The following is a 19,671-nucleotide window of genomic DNA, read 5'->3' on the forward strand; positions in this document are numbered from 1 at the left end:
TAGCCAATAAATCATTGCATCTTCATTATGAAATAGCAGAGTATTTTTAATTGCAACATATAAAAATATATTACAAATTTTGTTTTCTAAAAAGTAATATAATTATTCATTCATTCAACATTCACTACTGGTTCTGCTTTAAAAACTTGTCCCTGCATTAAAATCGAATGACCATGACTCATTATAGAAATTACATTTTATATCAAGACCCAGTATACACACACAACACGTACATAAGTTTAACAGAAATTTTATCAATGAATACTCCTCCTAACAACATAAAATTATCTATTTTCTACTTTATTTGAAAATATCATTTTTAATGATTTGAAATGCTGGTAACTCTAGTAAAATAATTTCATGGCTTACATACTAATGCTCTACAACCTGCAATTTTAAAAACAGTGGTCTAATGGAGAATATATGTAAATAAAGAGTCTAATGATGTGAATTATAACCAAAATCAAGGGCCATTCAAATATTTATGCTTAAATTGAACATGCTTTCTGAAGCTTATAATTTAAACAACCAAACAAAACAATTTTTATGTGTGCGTGTGGGGGGGGGTGTGGGCTGGTGTATAGAGAAATAGAAAGAGGGGATAAGGAAGAAACAGAGAGGAAGAGAGAAAAGATCATCTAAAGTAAGTCTGGAGTTTGTCCTTTTCTAAGGCACTCCCTGATACCTTGAAAAGTTTAACAACATTCCTGAGATTTAGACTATATTTTCATCTGGCTTAATTTAGGTTTCATTGTGGTGAGGAATCAGACTACACACAGCTGGAAGAGATTCCGTCCTCCACTAGAATTCTATGGCATGAATTATCTGATATATTTATTTTAAACTTATGTTAAAGTTTCCTGTCATTTCATAGATCTCATCTTTCAAAATATATTTTTAAGATCTGGAGAGTAAATTTCAGGTCCCTATGCATCACTTTTTATGCTTAGCAGATAAATTTGTATACAGTGCCAAGCAACTAATATGTGTTGTGATGCCAACATAACCATGTGAACTCTTGTTTTTTTACAAAGCTTTTAAGATTTCCTATTGACAGAATAACATGTAAGTGAGTTCCTATCAGTGTTACACCTGAATTTTTTTCTGGACCATTTTAGTAGATACAATTCAAACTCAATAATATACAGTGTTATAAAAGTTCATATTTTGAGTGACTGTCCAAAATTATGGAAAGCATATGTGGGCAGGTTTTGGTTGTGAGAGTGGGTTTATATTAAAAAGTTGGTCCACTTAAAAGTGAATTAAAAACCTTGTTATATAGGCCAGTTCTAACTGAATACTCTGAGCTACCACTCACCTTTTGGGCAAATGTCAGTGCAAGGTTTACACATTTTAATCCCATTTTCTTCTACTTCCATCTTGGAACTAGGGCAGGCACGCACACAAGAACTGGAATCTACCACAAAGTTATCTGTTTTTTAAAACAAAACAAAACAAAACAAAAACAAAGGTAAAATAAGCATTAATGTTAACATTCAGCAAACAAGTTCAAAACAAGATATTTTATGGTTTGGAAATGATTAGCTTCATTGAGAGTGTTTATGTATCTTCCCCTTAAACAACTCTTTGTTTAAATATCTCAACCTGAAATCGTATTTCCAGTCAAATGCAATGTGTGTTAACAGCAACTAGTACTTGCTTGGTTACTGCTCCACATCCTGAATTGCCCCCAAGATAGACTAGATTTCTTTTATATGCTTAGGAAACTACACGACATTTAGCTTGTGTGTTTCAATAGTTCCACTTCATTTCATGACATGATGCAAGTTTGAAGTCTAAAAATACCTCAAGTTCATGAAGCACAAATGAAGTTTAAGTTGAACTGCCTTGGATTAAGAGAGTACACTTCACATCCAGGAGAAAATGCTTAAAATGTGTTCTATTTTTCAATGGAGTGTCACAAAACCTTTCTCATATTTTTACACGAAGAAACAAAGTAAAATTGGAAAGGGTAGCACTTTGGAAAAGGTATATCAAATAGACAAGGAGCATTTTGTTACTCAATACTTGGATTAAATGTCTAGGAGTCCAGTGACCTGGGATATGTCAGAACATCCCCTCCAAAATAAAGGTCAAATTGTTGCATCTAAAGGCTCTCACAATAAATGGAAATACAACACCTGCTAGGCCATTCTGGTTTTAAAAGTAGCATCCTTCCATGCCTGGGAATATTGCTCTGGCACAATATGCAATGTTGTGGAATGCTTACAGCGTTGAGGGGTGCCCAAAGCAGAAAAGGCATATGATGTAGATCTAGGCTGTGGTGCAAGCAGTTTTGCTACTTGGGCCATAAAACACAAGAGGCTCTATATTGGAAGCATCTACAGTGGGAAAATACGCCATGTAGATATATGGCAAATTTCATCAGAAAATCACAACAGAGACGTCTAGGTTTTTAGAGCTAAGTTATGCCACCTGTAGCATAGGATAGTATACCATTTAATAAACAGCTTTTGACATGCTTCTGAGTCCTGCTAGAGCTGGGTCTTGGGTCAGACCTTGTAGCCAGAATTGCCTATTATGAATAGGGTGTTGCTACAATGTCACAATGTCATCATATTGGGAAGGTCCAATAGCAATCCATTGTAAAATTAAAGTAGGATATAAGCAGGGGCAGAAGCACAAGTAAACTGCATAAGCAAATGGTTAAGACCCCCCAATGCCATCATCCACCACTGAGCTGGTCCCTCTCAGTCAGCTCATACCTATGGTTTGTGGGGGCTGAGAGAAGGCACTTAAGAAGAGCTAACAGAGTAAGAGGCAAACTAGACTAGGTATGTGGGTACTAGCTGAAAATGGCAGCTTCTCTGTCTGTGGTCTCACCTATGAGTGGACTTGAAACACAGAGACAAGAGAAAATCTTACCAACAGACATCATTTTAGGTAGCAAAACTGATTACTCATTTTGTATGAAAAGAGAAGTTGCTTGACCTTAGAATATATATTAACTCATGAGATTGTCCTGAGAGAAGAAATACTGGAAATTTGAGAAGAAAGAGAATCTGGGGCAAAGGGATATGTGAGAATCCATGAGACTGGGTACAAAGTATGGAAAAATTTGTATTCCAAGTTAACATCCACATGAAAACCTCCACCACAACAAAGAGGCACTTTGTTGACATGATATCAAAGTCCGATCTTGCTTTCTTCCCTTCTCCAAAAAGTGTTGATTTTGAGACTGCTCCTTATCATAGCCTAATTTCTATCTTAGGGGAACCCAACACGCAACAGATGCATGCACAATCTTAAATAGCCATTCTTTCTTCAAGGTCTGGTGATATGGTTTGGATCTGTGTCCCCATCCAAATCTCATGTCGAATTATAATCCCCAGTATTGGAGGTGGGATCTGGAGGGAGGTGAGTGAATCATGGGGTCGGCTTCTCATGGTTTAACACCATCCTCCTTGGTGTTGTCGTGACAAGAGTGAGTTAGCACGAGATCTGGTTGTTAAAAAGTGTGTAACACTTCCTGCCCCTCTCTTCCTCCTGCTCCGGCCATGGGAGACATACTTGCTTCCTCTTCACCTTCACTGTGATTGAAAGTTTCCTGAGCCCTCCCCAGGGCGTCCTGTACAGCTTGCAGTACCATGAACCAATTGTACCTCTTTTGTTTATCAATTACCCAGTCTCAGGTATTTTTCTTTTTCTTTTTCTTTTTTTTTTATTATACTTTAAGTTCTAGGGTACATGTGCACAACGTGCAGGTTTGTTACATATGTATACATGTGCCATGTTGATGTGCTGCATCCATTAACTCGTCATTTACATTAGGTATATCTCCTAATGCTATCTCTCCCCCGTCCCTGCTCCCCACAATAGGACCTGGTGTGTGATGTTCCTCTTCCTGTGTCCAAGTGATCTCATTGTTCAATTCCCACCTATGAGTGAGAACATGCGATGTTTGCTTTTCTGTTCTTGTGATAGTTTGCTGAGGATGATGGTTTCCAGCTGCATCCATGTCCCTACAAAAGACATGAACTCATCCTTTTTTATGGCTGCATAGTATTCCATGATGTATATGTGTCACATTTTCTTAATCCAGTCTGTCACTGATGGACATTTGGGTTGATTCCAAGTCTTTGCTATTGTGAATAGTGCCACAATAAACATACATGTGCATGTGTCTTTATAGCAGCATGACTTATAATCCTTTGGGTATATACGTGGTAATGGGATGGCTGGGTCAAATGGCGTTTCTAGTTCTAGATCCTTGAGGAATCGCCATACTGTTTTCCACAATGGTTGAACTAGTTTACAGTCCCACCAACAGTGTAAAAGTGTTCCTATTTCTCCACATCCTCTCCAGCACCTGTTGTTTCCCGACTTTTTAATGATTGCCATTCTAACTGGTGTGAGATGGTATCTCATTGTGGTTTTGATTTGTAATTCTCTGATGGCGAGTGATGATGAACATTTTTTCATGTGTCTGTTGGCTGTATGAATGTCTTCTTTTGAAAAGTGTCTGTTCACATCCTTTGCCCACTTTTTCATGGGGTTGTTTGTTTTTTTTTTTTTTTGCTGTAAATTTGTTTGAGTTCTTTATGGGTTCTGGATATTAGCCCTTTGTCAGATGAGTAGATTGCAAACATTTTCTTCCATTCTGTAGGTTGCCTGTTCACTCTGATGGTAGTTTCTTTTGCTGTGCAGAAGCTCTTTAGTTTAATTAGATCCGATTTGTCCATTTTGGCTTTTGTTGCCATTGCTTTTGGTGTTTTAGACATGAAGTCCTTGCCCATGCCTGTGTCCTGAATGGTATTAGCTAGGTTTTCTTCTAGGGTTTTTATGGTTTTAGGTCTAACATTTAAATCTCTAGTCCATTCTGAATTAATTTTCGTATAAGGAGTAAGGAAAGGATCCAGTTTCAGCTTTCTACTTATGTCTAGCCAATTTTCCCAGCACCATATGTTAAATAGGGAATCCTTTCCCCATTTCTTGTTTTTGTCAGGTTTGTCAAAGATCGGATGGCTGTAGATGTGTGGTATTATTTCTGAGGGTTCTGTTCTGTTCCATTGGTCTCTATCTCTGTTTTGGTACCAGTACCATGTTGTTTTGGTTACTGTATGTAGCCTTGTAGTATAGTTTGAAGTCAGGTAGCGTGATACCTCCAGCTTTGTTCTTTTGGCTTAGGATTGTCTTGGCAATGTGGGCTCTTTTTTGGTTCCATATGAACTTTAAAGTAGTTTTTTTCCAATTCTGTGAAGAAAGTCATTGGTAGCTTAATGGGGATGGCAGTGAATCTATAAATTACCTTGGGCAGTATGGCCATTTTCATGATATTGATTCTTCCTATCTATGAGCATGGTATGTTCTTCCATTTGTTTGTGTCCTCTTTTATTTCACTGAGCCGTGGTTGGTAGTTCTCTTTGAAGAGGTCGTTTACATCCCTTGTAAGTTGGATTCCTAGGTATTTCATTCTCTTTGAAGCAATTGTGAATGGGAATTCATTCACGATTTGGCTCTCTGTTTGTCTGTTACTGGTGTATAAGAATGTGTGTGATTTTTGTACATTGATTTTGTATCCTGAGACTTTGCTGAAGTTGCTTATCATCTTAAGGAGATTTTGGGCTGTGACAATGGGGTTTTCTAAATATACAATCATGTCATCTGCAAACAGGGACAATTTGACTTCTTCTTTTCCTAACTGAATACTCTTTATTTCTTTCTCTTGCCTGATTGCCCTAGCCAGAACTTCCAACACTATGTTGAATAGGAGTGGTGAGAGAAGGCATCCTTGTCTTGTGCCAGTTTTCAAAGGGAATGCTTCCATTTTTGCCCATTCAGTAGGATATTGGCTGTGGGTTTGTCATAAATGGCTCTTACTATTTTGAGATACATTCCATCAATACCGAATTTATTGAGAGTTTTAAGCATAAAGGGCTATTGAATTTCATCAAAGGCCTTTTCTACATCTATTGAGATAATCATGTGGTTTTTGTCTTTTATTCTGTTTATATGCTGGATGACTTTTATTGATTTGCATATGTTGAACCAGCCTTGCATCCCAGGGATGAAGCCCACTTGATCATGGTGGATAAGCTTTTTGATGTGCTGCTGGATTTGATTTGCCAGTATTTTATTGAGAATTTTTACATCAATGTTCATCAGAGATATTGGTCTAAAATTCTCTTTTTTGTTGTGTCTCTGCCAGGCTTTGGTATCAGGATGATTTTGGCTTTGTAAAATGAGTTAGGGAGGATTCCCTCTTTTTCTATTGATTGGAATAATTTCAGAAGGAATGGTACCAGCTCCTCCTTGTACCTCTGGTAGAATTCGGCTATGAATCCGTCTGGTCTTGGAGTTGTTTTGGTTGGTAGGCTATTAATTATTGCCTCAATTCCAGAGCCTGATATTGGTCTATTAAGGGATTCAACTTCTTCCTGGTTTAGGCTTGGGAGAGTGTAAGTTTCCAGGAAATTATTCATTTCTTCTAGGTTTTCTAGTTTATTTGCATAGAGGTGTTTATAGTATTCTCTGATGGTAGTTTGTATTTCTGTGGAATTGGTGGTGATATCCCTTTATCATTTTTTATTGCATCAATTTGATTCTTCTCTCTTTTCTTCTTTATTAGTCTTGCTAGTGTTCTATCAATTTTGTTAATCTTTTCAAAAAACCAGCTCCTGGATTCATTGATTTTTTGGAGGGATTTTTGTGGCTCTATCTCCTTCAGTTCTGCTCTGATTTTAGTTATTTCTTACCTTTTGTTAGCTTGTGAATGTGCTTGCTCTTGCTTCTCCAGTTCTTTTAATTGTGATGTTAGGGTGTCAATTTTAGATCTTTCCTGCTTTCTCTTGTGGGCATTTAGTGCTATAAATTTCCCTCTACACACTGCTTTAAATGTGTCCCAGAGATTCTGGTACATTGTGTCTTTGTTCTCATTGGTTTCAAAGAACATCTTTATTTCTGCCTTCATTTCATTATACACCCAGTAGTCATTCAGGAGCAGGTTGTTCAGTTTCCATGTAGTTGAGTGGTTTTGATTGAGTTTCTTAGTCCTGAGTTCTAGTTTGATTGCACTGTGGTCTGAGAGACAGTTTGTTATAACTCCTGTTGTTTTACATTTGCTGAGGAGTGCTTTACTTCCAACTATGTGGTCAATTTTGGAATAAGTGCGATGTGGTGCTGAGAAGAAGGTATATTCTATTGATTTGGGGTGGAGAGTTCTGGAGATGTCTGTTGGGTCTAATTGGTGCAGAGATGAGTTCAATTCCTGGATATCCTTGCTAACTTTCTGTCTCATTGATCTGTCTAATGTTGACAGTGGGGTGTTAAAGTCTCCCATTATTATTGCATGGGAATCTAAATCTCTTTGTAAGTCTCTAAGGACTTGCTTTATGAATCTGGGTGCTCCTGTATTAGGTGCATATATATTTAGGATAGTTAGCTCTTCCTGATGAATTGATCCCTTTACCATTATGTAATGGCCTTCTTTGTCTCTTTTGATCTTTGATGGTTTAAAGTCTGTGTTATCAGAGACTAGGATTGCAACCCCTACTTTTTTTTTGTTTTGCATTTGCTTGGTAGATCTTCCTCCATCCCTTTATTTTGAGCCTATGTGTGTCTCTGCATGTGAGATGGGTCTCCTGAGTACAGCAAACTGATGAGTCTTGACTCTTTATCCAATTTGACAGTCTGTGTCTTTTAATTGGACTCTTTAGTCCACTTACATTTAAGGTTAATATTGTTATGTGTGAACTTGATCCTGTCATTATGATACTAGCTGGTTATTTTGCTCATTAGTTGGTACAGTTTCTTCCTAGCACTGATGGTCTTTACAATTTGGCATGTTTTTGCAGTGGCTGGTACTAGTTTTCCTTTCCATGTTTAGTGCTTCCTTCAGGATCTCTTGTAGGGCAGTCCTGGTGGTGACAAAATCTCTAAGCATTTGCTAGTCTGTAAAGGATTTTATGTCTTCTTCACTTATGAAACTTGATTTGGCTGGATATGAAATTCTGAGGTGAAAATTCTTTTCTTTAAGACTGTTGAATATTGGCCCCCACGCTCTTCTGGCTTGTAGTGCTTCTGCCAAGAGATCTGCTGTTAGTCTGATGGGCTTCCCTTTGTGGGTAACCCGATCTTTCTCTCTGGAGTTGCTCCTCTCGAGGGGTATCTTTGTGGCATTCTCTGTATTTCCTGAATTTGAATGTTGGCCTGCCTTAATAGGTTGGGGAAGTTCTCCTGGATGATATCCTGCAGAGTGTTTTCCAGTTTGGTTCCATTTTCCCCATCACTTTCAGGCACATCAATCAGATGTAGATGTGGTCTTTTCACATAATCCCATATTTCTTGGAGGTTTTGTTCATTTCTTTTTACTCTTTTTTATTCTACACTTCTCTTCTCGCTTCATTTCATTCATTTTATCTTCAATCACTGATACTCTTTCTTCCAGTTGATCAAGTCGGTTACTGAAGCTTGTGCATTTGTCAGTAGTTCTTGTGTCATCGTTTTCATCTCTATCAGTTCGTTTACGATATTCTCTGCATTGATTATTCTAGTTATCCATTCTTCCATTCTTTTTTCAAGGTTTTTAGTTTCTTTGCGCTGGGTATGTAGTTCCTCCTTTAGCTCTGAGAAGTTTGATCGACTGAAGCCTTCTTCTCTCAACTTGTGAAAGTCATCCTCCGTCCAGCTTTGTTCCATTGCTGGCGATGAGCTGCATTCCTTTGGAGGGGGAGATTGCTCTGATCTTTTGAATTTCCAGTTTTTCTGCACTGCTTTTTCTCCATCTTTATGGTTTTATCTGCCTTTGGTTTTTGATGCTGGTGACATACTGATGTGGTTTTGGTGTGGGTGTCCTTTCTGTTTGTTAGTTTTCCTTCTAACAGTCAGGACCCTCAGCTGCGGGTCTGTTGGAGTTTGCTTGAGGTCCACTCCAGACCCTGTTTTCCTGGGTATCAGCAGCAGAGGTTGCAGAAGATATAACATTGCTGAACAGCGAGTGTTGCTGTCTGATTCTTGCTCTGGAAGCTTCGTCTCAGAGGTGTACCCAGCTATGTGAAGTGTGAGATGTCAGTCTGCACCTAGTGGGGGATGTCTCCCAGTTAGGCTACTCAGGGGTCAGGGACCCACTTGAGCAGGCAGTCGGTCCATTCTCAGATCTCAACCTCCATGCTGGGAGAACCACTGCTCTCTTCAAAGCTGTCAGACAGGGACATTTACATCTGCAGAGGTTTCTGCTGCTTTTTGTTTAGCTATGCCCTGTTCCCAGAGATGGAGTCTACAGAGGCAGGCAGGCCTTCATTGAGCTGTGGTGGGCTCCACCCAATTCGAACTTCCGGGCAGCTTTGTTTACCTACTTAAGCCTCAGCAATGGTGGGCGCCCCTCCCCCAGCCTTGCTGCCACCTTGCAGTTAGATCTCAGACTGCTGTGCTAGCAATGAGGGAGGCTCCGTGGGCATGGTACCCTCTGGGCCAGGTGTGGGATATAATCTCCTGGTGTGCTCTTTGCTAAGACCCTTGGTAAAGCACAGTATTAGGGTGGGAGTTACCCGATTTTCCAGGTGTTGTGTGTCTCAGTTTCCCTTGACTAGGAAAAGGAATTCCCTTCCCCCTTGCACTTCCCAGTTGAGGCGATGCCTCGCCCTGCTTCAGCTCTCGCTGGTTGGGCTGCACCCACTGACCAGCACCGACTGTCTGATATGCTCCAGTGAGACGAATCCGGTACCTCAGTTGAAAATGCAGAAATCACCAATCATCTGTGTCACTCAGGCTGGGAACTGGAGGCTGGAGCTGTTCCTATTTGGCCATCTTGGGCATCCCCCAGGTATTTCTTTATAGCAGCATAAGAACCAACTAATACATCTTGGGAAATACACTACAATGAAACACTTTCACATTTCTGCCGAATGGAATGAGCAAGTAGTATAATTAGTCTTATATCAGTTAGATTCAAGTTTTGCAGCCAAATGAGTTTCAGAAAATGTATGTTTGGAGTTTTTAAATTTCAGAAATCTGGATTAGGAATGTAGGCCTGCATTTAGAAGCTTAATGTCCTTGTTTTCCCGAGAAAGCTTTGATTTGGCAAACCAAGCCATGTAAACCAGGCCCATCACAGATACAAATTTTTTCATTGACAAATACTGAAGTGCATTAAATTAGCCTATAGTTTGAGATACATAAACTAATTTTAGAAAGGAAGACTGCAAGTTACCACATTTAAAGTAAACAAGTCATGTAATTTCACACAATAGGTCTTCATGTTTAGCCACTTGCTACAGTTTGGAGTTGACAGCTTGCAGGTGAACCACTATAAAGGCTGTAGTAAAGAAAAGGGGAATTCTTGAGTTCAAATTTACCTGGTACTTCTGCTCTCGCCCAACCCTTGGGCTTCAACCTAAGGACTTGAATAAAAGGGAAAGCACCAAAAAAAAACTCCAAGAAAGCATAGTTTTGACTGTCTTTGGGAAAGGCATCCTAATTTGAAGGTAGTAGATTAGGTAGTAATATAATACATGTCTAAGAAAAGGGAAAATATCATTTAGCCCCATCCTACAATACTGCCAAGCCCTCAGTTTTCTAAGGATGGTAAATGGTGACATATAGGGTGACTTTACATAAGAGGTTATTAGATGAAAACGACTGGTGTGAATATTAAAATATTTAAGATGCAAAATCTTTGCTGTCTTGGCATTAGTGTGTCTGTGACTTTAAAATGCTAATTAAGAGACATATTAAACACATATATATTTATGTATATACATAAAGAAGTCAAAGTACAATTTTTATTTTAATGGATATGAATATGTTACATAACAATGACTAGACTTATGTTTTCAAAGCCTTTTTAAATAATATACCCCTTTTGGCCTGGCACGGTGGCTCATGCCTGCAATCCCAGAACTTTGTGAGACCGAGGCAGGTGGATTGCCTGAGATCAGGAGTTCAAGACAGCCTGGTCAACATGGTGAAACCCAGACTCTACTAAAAATACAAAAATTAGCTGGGAATGGTGGCAGTGCCTGTAATTCCAGCAACTCAGGAGGCTGAGGCAGGGGAATCGCTTGAACCTGGGAGACGGAGGTTGAGTAAGTGGAGATTGTGCCATTCCACTCCAGCCTGGGTGACAGAACGAGACCTGTCTCCAAAAAAATAAAAAATCTACTCTTCTCATCCTTATATCCTATCTCTTTGATTGTTATAATGGCTCTGGAAAGAAAGGAGGGAAGATATATATGTTTATATATATATATATATATATATATATATATATATATATAAATATATATTTACATATATATAGAGAGAAACAGAGTTTCACTCTTTTTGCCCAGGCTGGAGTGCAATTGCATGATCTCGGCTCACTGCAACCTCTGCCTCCCGGGTACAAGCATTCTCCTACCTCAGCCTCCCAAGTAGCTGGGATTAACAAGTGTGAGCCACCACGACCAGCTAATTTTTGTATTTTTAGTGGAGATGGGATTTTACTGTGTTCGCCAGGCTGGTCTCAAACTCCTGACCTCACATGATCTGTCTGCCTCGGCCTTCCAAAGTGCTGGGATTACAGGCATAAGCCACCTCTCCTGGCCAGAAGATATAATTTTTATAACCAACATCTTAATGAAGAGGAAATAGAGAACTAAAGGTTTTATTTAAAAATCACATGACTAATAAGGGAACAAAGCCACAATCCATAGCCACTCTAATCCCATGTTCCTTATACAGATTGAGTATACTTTATTCAAAATGCTTGGGACCAGATGTGTTTCAGATTTCAGAATGTTTTGAATTTTGTAATATTTGCACAAACATAATGAAATACCTTGCAGATAAACCCCAAGTCTAAAAACAATATTCAGTTTTTATGATTCCATATATCTTATACACATGACCTGAGGTAATTTTATACAATATTTTAAGTAATTTTTGGTGTGAAACACAGTTTGTGTACATTGAACCATCAGAAACAAAGGCGCCACTATCTCAGTCACCCACATAGACAATCTGTGGTTGTTTGTCATTCATAACACCAAATTTATATACTACTGACAAGCAATCATATTCTTACACTTATTCACATATATATATACACAAAAGTGAAGAAAAATGATATATCACTAACACAGTGAAAAGATAATGTGTTCGGAATAACTAGGTATCACAGTAGAATCACTAGAATACCTGTATCAGCTGTGAACCAACAGCAAGTAATGCAGGCTTTTAGTGTCCACGTATGATGCTGTGTTTTGATTCAAAAGTTACAATACACTATTTTTTCTTAGGTAAAAAGAAACAGCGGAAACAGCTGAGAAATCAGGGAATGGGTCCTACAGGGGTAAGGAGGCTTTCTACCAGATGGCTTTTTAAAATGTTTCCTCCAGGGGCATCTGCCCATTAACAGTGAATTTTGTCTTACAAGTCTCTTTTTGATTTTAGAAACTCCCATGATTTCTTGTTCTGTTATGAATGCACCATGCTCTAGTCCTTCAACGAACCCATAACACATTTTCATCATGTCATCTGTAGGTACTTTTTGTGCAATGTTAAAAACATTTTCATTGTCACTATTACCACAATCGCTTTGATTCAGAGCGACTTCTGCAATTTCACCATCAGTCAATGAAGGAATAACTTATCAATGTTAAAAACTTCTGTGATAAACACTTCTTCCAGCTTACTGACTAACTCTGGGGGCATATTTTTTTCTCACTTGATATAGTGAATCTTTCCAAGTAACCTCCTTTTTCCTGAATATAGTAATAGGTCAGAGGTTGTACCAGGCATGCAAAACTGTGGTTTTAGTTACGGTGTTCCAAGCATTGACAACAGCATATACAGTATCCTTCATGCTAAGCTCCCTTTGAAAACCTTCCCACACCCAGGCCACTGTTCACTGCTGCTAGCAAGCTGTTCAAGAAAGTGTTTTTGGCCAGATGGGGTGGGTCATGTCTGTAATCCCAGCACTTTGGGAGGCCAAGGTGGGCGAATCACAAGATCAGGAGATCAAGACCATCCTGGCTAACAGAGTGAGATCCAGTCTCTACTAAAAATACAAAAAATTAGCCAGGCATGGTGGCACACGCCTGTAGTCCCAGCTACTCAGGAGGATGAGGCAGGAGAATCGCCTGAACCTGGGAGGCGGAGCTTGCAGTGAGCCGAGAGATCATACTACTGCATTCTAGCCTAGGTGACAGAGTGAGATTCCATCTCAAAAATAAAAAAAAAAAAGAAAGTGTTTTTGTATTTACTCTTCATTGCTCTAAGGATAGTCTGTTTACATGGCTGAATTAATGAAGTCACGTTTAGGGGAAAGTACATGGCATAAACATTATTTTTGATGAGAATTTCAGCTGCAGGATGAGTAGAACAGTTGTCAAGGAAAAACAAAATCTTGCAGTCAATATCCAGTTCAGCTTCCCAGCAATGAGCAGGAGGTACTAGCATAGAATGTTTGGGCGAAGCCAATAAGAAAAGCTGTTCCTGATAACCCATGCATTTTTTAGTAGCATAATAATTGGTAAGAAATTCACTCCTTGGAAACAGTGAGGATGCAAGTTTTTGCCTATCACAGCAAGTTTACATTTATGTGTGCCTGCTGCATTAGCACATTCCAGCACAGTTATTCTGTCTTTGGCATCCTTCATTCCTGCAGAGACTGTCTAGTGAACTGTGGTCAATATCTTTCTGGAGGAATAATACCAAAAGAGTGATGTTTCATCAGCATCACAGAATTGTCCTGGTGTCAGATTTTTATCAGTGATGACCTTGACAGACTCAATGATGAATTTCTCCACTGCTTTGTGACCAGCAGATGTTTTGTCACCACGAATCTCTAAAGATTTAATGCCATGTCTTTTCTTAAATTTCTGTGTCCAGCCTGTTGAATATTTACAGTTCTCTTCAACTTTCAGTTCACTGTGCTAGATCTTTGCTTGTTTCATGATCAGCATACCATTATGTGGCATATGTTCATCTACATGCTGACAAATCCACTCTTTCGGTACACAAGCAAGATCTTCATCATTAGCTTTATTCAGTGCTGTTCTATTTTTCATTAACTTCCATTAGTCATTTTCAGTATAGAACAGTTTATCCTTATTTTTCTTCAGATCACATACGGTGTTCATACCAACACTGTACTCTTCTCTTCTCTGTGATGTTGCATATGTACACTATTCTTCCTTTTCTCCAAAAGCTTGACTTTCTGTGCTATAGATAAGCATAAATGTTTCCTCTTATTCTTACCACTCTTATTACCCAGAGGGATAGCTGCTGCAGGCCTTTTTGACATTTCCAACAATATTTCAACACCACAAAATGGCATTTTGGAAAACCTGCCATTGGTATGTCTGGCCTGCACACATGCCATTTTATTACCCTTTGTGAGTGTGTATCCCTGGGGAAATCTGGGTATGCATGGAAAAGATGTGCCACAGTTAAAAGGGGCTCTCTGTGTGTGTGTGTGTGTGTGTGGGTGGGTGTGTTTCCCCTTTGGGAACACTAAATAAACTGTGTTGTGTGCATTTTGACTGTGACCCATCGCATGAGGTCAGGTGTGAAATTTTCCATTTGTGACATCATGGCAGCACTCTAAAAGTTTCAAAGTTTGGAGCATTTCAGATTTTGAATTTTTGTATTATGAATGCTCAGCTGGTACTTCTACTGTATCACATACACAAAGTGAAGTAAGTCACATTGTATGTATAGCACAGACTATAAAGAATTCTTTTAAATGAGTATATGGACATACATAGTGATTTTTTTCAGCCTTTCCAATAGGAAATGTCCCATTGGTTACTCAAAGCAAAAAAAAAAAAAAAAAAAAAAAAAGAAAAAAAAGACTCAAGTAAATGTCAATATATTATCCTGAACATCTGATGAAAGTTAAGTCTGTCATTTTGAATCCTCAGGATGTTATCAATTTGTTTAAGATCCTTTAACATACCCTTTATATATATGCGTGTGTGTGTTTTGCTTAAGGCTAATTTGCTATTAAACATATATATATATATATATGCATATATATATACGTTTTGTTTAAGGTTAACTTGATATTAAAAATAAAATGCTTCTAAGTATTCTAGTTACAAATAAGGACTCAGAAATAATTTTAGGTAAAAATCCATTGTTATTAGAAGCGGATCCTATTCAATACACAGCTTGCTGCCACTTAACTAATTAGTTTTTTGGAGAAACAGTATGATAGGCAAAAATATTGTGGTATAGTAAAAACGGTAAGAAGTTTTGTTTGTTTGTTTATTTTTTTGTTTATTTGTTTTTGAGATGAAGTCTCGCTTTGTCACCTAGGCTGGAGTGCAGTGGCACCGTCTCAGCTCACTGCAACCTCCACCTCCTAGGTTCAAATAATTCTCCTGTCTCAGCCTCCGGAGTAGCTGGAACTACAGGCACCCACCACCATGCTTGGTTAATTTTTGTATTTTTAGTAGAGACAGGGTTTCATTGTATTGGTCAGGCTGGTCTTGAACTCCTGACCTCAGGTGACTCACCTGCCTCAGCCTCCCAAAGTGCTGGGATTATGGGTGTGAGTCACTGCACCCTGCCACAGTAAGAGTTTTATAACCTCAAACATGTCATTCCTTTGCTATGAAACTTTACACCAATAACTTTAAATTTTGGGTTAATTTCTTTATTTATAAAATGGGGACAATAGTACCTATGCCCAAAGTACTTATAATATTCTTACAAATTTCAAATTAAACTAAACTTACCTAAAATTCCTTTGATTTAAAATAATGACTCAATTAATTTGGTTATTCTTATTCTGTTACTTACGTGGACATTTCTTGACACAGAATGCTCCATATGTGTACTTTGCATTGAAATTGTGCTCCAGTTGAAAAGTGGTTGGATTGTAGACAAAGGTTTGGGGACACTGAGTAACACACGCTCCACTGTCATTGAAATTCATGCAGGCCTGCAACACAGCAAATATTACTTTCATTTACAAATAAACTTCATAATACTTGTTAATGAAACACTGCCAAAACATGAGAAGGTTGTTTTCTATAATTCCACAAATACTACAAAATTTGATAATTTAAGAGTCATGTGTGTTTCTAAAATTTCATAAAAGTCTTTTTTCCAGTGTCAGTAAATAGGCCATTTATGGCTACTGAAGCTTAAAGTGCTTAGCATGTATCCAGTAATTTCTAAATTGAGAATTGGTTTAAAGTTAGCTAATAGTGAAAAATTATTTCAGTTCACACTTATTCAAAGCATTTGTATTTAGTCTTAAAGTATAGCACTGACAACCAAATCCGTAATTCTACAGGCCAGATGTTCACTTGAGCTGGTATTTTAAAGAGTTCTATGTCCCAAGTGACATGTAAAGTGCAATTATCACCATTGTCCTTTAAGAAAATATTGTGATGCTGATTTATATTGGACTTAAAGAAAAGGCTCTGGTTGGTGACTAGACAAATACAAATACAGTGCATATAATGCCAAAATGTAAAGAGGTAATTAGCTATAGTCAACCTGTAATTAAATAACATGATGTCATTTCTAGTATGGCTTTTTTCCTAATGCCACTCCATTTAGTAAAAGCCACCATGTAGAAGACAGTTCATTTCTGCTGACTCATATATTTATATTAATAATTTATTAATATTTGCAAATTCATTTGGGAAGAATTAAAAACCATTTTATCACCTGAGAGGTGGGTATTTGATATAAAAACAGAATATAGATAGAAGTACATATAAATATATGATTAACAAAATTGTGGATGAGCCAATTCTTTTAATTGAGAAATTAAGCCTTTTTAGGGATAATTTAGGCCTTGGAAAGCAAGCTAATATGAACTCAAGCTATGATTTACATTTAATCATAAATAGTACATATGGTTATTAATAAGCATTAATTTATTCTGTTTCCTCAAAACATTTGCTTCATCAATTATTGTTTTAGCAAGCACTTTATCATAAACATGACAATCCCCTGATGATGGTCTACTAGATGCATAATCAGAACAAGACTTACTGATGATACATTATTCACTAAGATGACACATTCTAGGAAGAATCTATTAAAAACCAATCTAGAAAACTCAGTAAGTTTTAATTTATGGCTATAAAACTTCATGTGTCCTTATAATTGCTTTACTAACATATTTTATGCAATGTTGTACACAGATTGCTTGGGAACAAAGGAATATAAGCCAGAGGAATAAAACAAATTTAGCTTTGCAACAGCATACACAACAATATAACTTATACCAAGGCCTTAGTCTGGCATTCTTGAACATTCTGTACCAAAAGCCAAAGTGGAATCACTGGACCGTTCCATAAAAGTAATGAAATGATAATTTGAAGTTCACTCAGCACTGTGCTTATCATGATAATGGAACCATGAAAAAAATTGCAGTGCAAAACTTCTAAGTGAGAGTTTTTGCTATTGCTGTTTATTTGTTGTTATTGTTTTGGAATTGTTAATGAACCACCTGCAGTGTTCAATGTCTTCAGAATCAAGCTTCCATCCTATGTCTGATGAAAGACAGAGGAATGTTCTCAGTTCAAGACCTGCTGAGTATCTTCTTTAAATTTGTAACCTTTTTATTTCCTTTTCTTCTTCCTCCCTATCCACTTCTGCAATACATATTTTTGTTTCACTATAGGATGAGTGTAGAAGATTATATTCCTTATGATATTAAGAAAATTAAGAAATTACTGTCTACATCATAAGAGTTTTAATATATAGTTTGCTCATTGCTGGAATTAAGTGTCTTTCTTTTTTTTTGAGACGGAGTCTGGCTCTGTCGCCCAGGCTGGAGTGCAGTGGCCGGGTCTCGGCTCACTGCAAGCTCTGCCTCCTGGGTTCCCGCCATTCTCTTGCCTAAGCCTCCGGAGTAGCTGGGACTACAGGCGCCCGCAACCTTGCCCGGCTAGTTTTTTGTATTTTTTTAAAAAAGCTCAATTCTACTACATATGTTTGTTTGCTGGATATTTGAGAGAAAAAAATTTCTGTGTTCATTTTCAACTATATAAACATTTGTGTGTTTTTATGATTTTTAGCTTTAAAATTAAGCTGGTGTTCTGGATATATGAAATTGAGTTAAATACAACTCAGAATTGCTGAAATGTATGTCAGAGACAAAGAGTACTGTGTCAAGAATATTATATCAAAATATAATTAAAGGCCGGGCGCGGTGGTCAAGCCTGTAATCCCAGCACTTTGGGAGGCCAAGGCGGGCGGATCACAAGGTCAGGAGATCGAGACCACGGTGAAACCCCGTCTCTACTAAAAATACAAAAAATAAGCCGGGCGTGGTGGCGGGCGCCTGTAGTCCCAGCTACTCAGGAGGCTGAGCCAGGAGAATGGGGTGAACCCGGGAGGCGGAGCTTGCAGTGAGCCGAGATCGTGCCACTGCACTCCAGCCTGGGCGACAGAGCAAGACTCCATCCCCCCCCCCAAAAAAAAAAAAAAAATATATATATATATATATATATAATTAAAAACTGTCCTAACAAACTATTTGTAAATCTTAAACTTTTAAAATAATATTACCTTTAAAAATATAAACTAGAAAATACTGAAACTCATAAATATATCTTCTATAATCTTGAAATTTATATTCAAGAAATAAAATGCAATTGCTCCCACTCACAGAACTCAATGATGCAGCCACATAAACAGGTAATCACTGCATTACTGGGAAAGGATGCTATTAGATTATAGAAAGATATCTCAATATGTTCTCCAATGAATCTCAGAAAGATACAATTCATTTAGCAGAAGAGAACAATTCTAGTTAATCAATAGCCAACCTAGTGAGGGAATGACTTCGAGGAGGGCAGAGCATTTTTCTTAATACTAAAGTGGCTAAAGTTGATCTTACTGTAACAAAACAAAGATTCAAAAGGAGAGCAGGATAATAAAAGAGAGAAACTGAAGACATACAAAGCAGTCTGTGTCCTTAGGTCCTGAGCAGCCTCCAGCACATTCTCGATGGCAGCAGTCACTGACGTAAGGCCCGTAGCATCTGCCGTCACATTGTTCTGCACACACCGTCCTTGTCACTGCAGAAGACAGAGATAGGACCATGATCAAAGTCTGCCACCAAGAGAAACTCATAAGCTGAGTTCTGGAGTGACAATTTCTCATCCTATCTTTGACTCAGTTCAACAAACATTTAATGAATGAGGTTTGCAACTAGATCAAAATTGTTATACAAAAATCTCCAAAATTAATATATAATTATTTCATTTTTATATTCTTTCTTGTTTCAGCAAATAATTACAATGCCTTATGATGATTATACCATTTAACAAGAAAGAATCCAATTTGAAGCCAGGCACAGTGGAGTGTGCCCATAATCCCAACTACTTGAGAGGATGAGCAGGAAGATTGCTTGAGGCCAGTGTTCAAGGATGCAGTGGGTTATGACTGCACTGTGAATAGTCACTGCACTCCAGGTTGGGCAGCACAGTAGGTCTCTGTCTCTAAAATTAAAAATAAAGGAACATTGATATAACTAAGTGAGACATTTGGCAGGCTAGGAAAGGTGAAGTCAGTTCATACAATGTGTATAGTAAGGTCCTAACAGAAGGTGGCCCCAGAAATGGGTCTAAGACTTTTAGTAGTCAATGCAGAAAGGGATACATAAATGTTTAGTTAATTCACATAATATTTTACATGAGGAAAGAAAGAAGAAGGAAGGAAGGAAGGAAGGAAGGAAGGAAGGAAGGAAGGAAGGAA

At 38.0% G+C, this 19,671-nt stretch overlaps 1 protein-coding gene across 4 annotated transcripts in view; it reads right to left on the minus strand.

The window, feature by feature from the left end:
• ERBB4 (erb-b2 receptor tyrosine kinase 4) overlaps nt 1–19,671 on the minus strand; it is a 1,165,464-nt gene that overhangs the window by 339,990 nt on the left and 805,803 nt on the right. For all 4 annotated transcript variants that reach the window (XM_023220194.1, XM_023220218.1, XM_023220201.1 and 1 more), the window contains exons 6-8: nt 18,874–18,992; nt 15,748–15,889; nt 1,319–1,432 (exon numbers count right to left, since the gene is read on the minus strand). In XM_023220194.1, the coding sequence (XP_023075962.1) occupies nt 1,319–1,432; nt 15,748–15,889; nt 18,874–18,992 (375 nt within the window). The remainder of the gene's footprint in view (nt 1–1,318; nt 1,433–15,747; nt 15,890–18,873; nt 18,993–19,671) is intronic.

Source organism: Piliocolobus tephrosceles, chromosome 11 (genome assembly GCF_002776525.5).
Source record: "Piliocolobus tephrosceles isolate RC106 chromosome 11, ASM277652v3, whole genome shotgun sequence".
NCBI lineage: Eukaryota > Metazoa > Chordata > Mammalia > Primates > Cercopithecidae > Piliocolobus > Piliocolobus tephrosceles.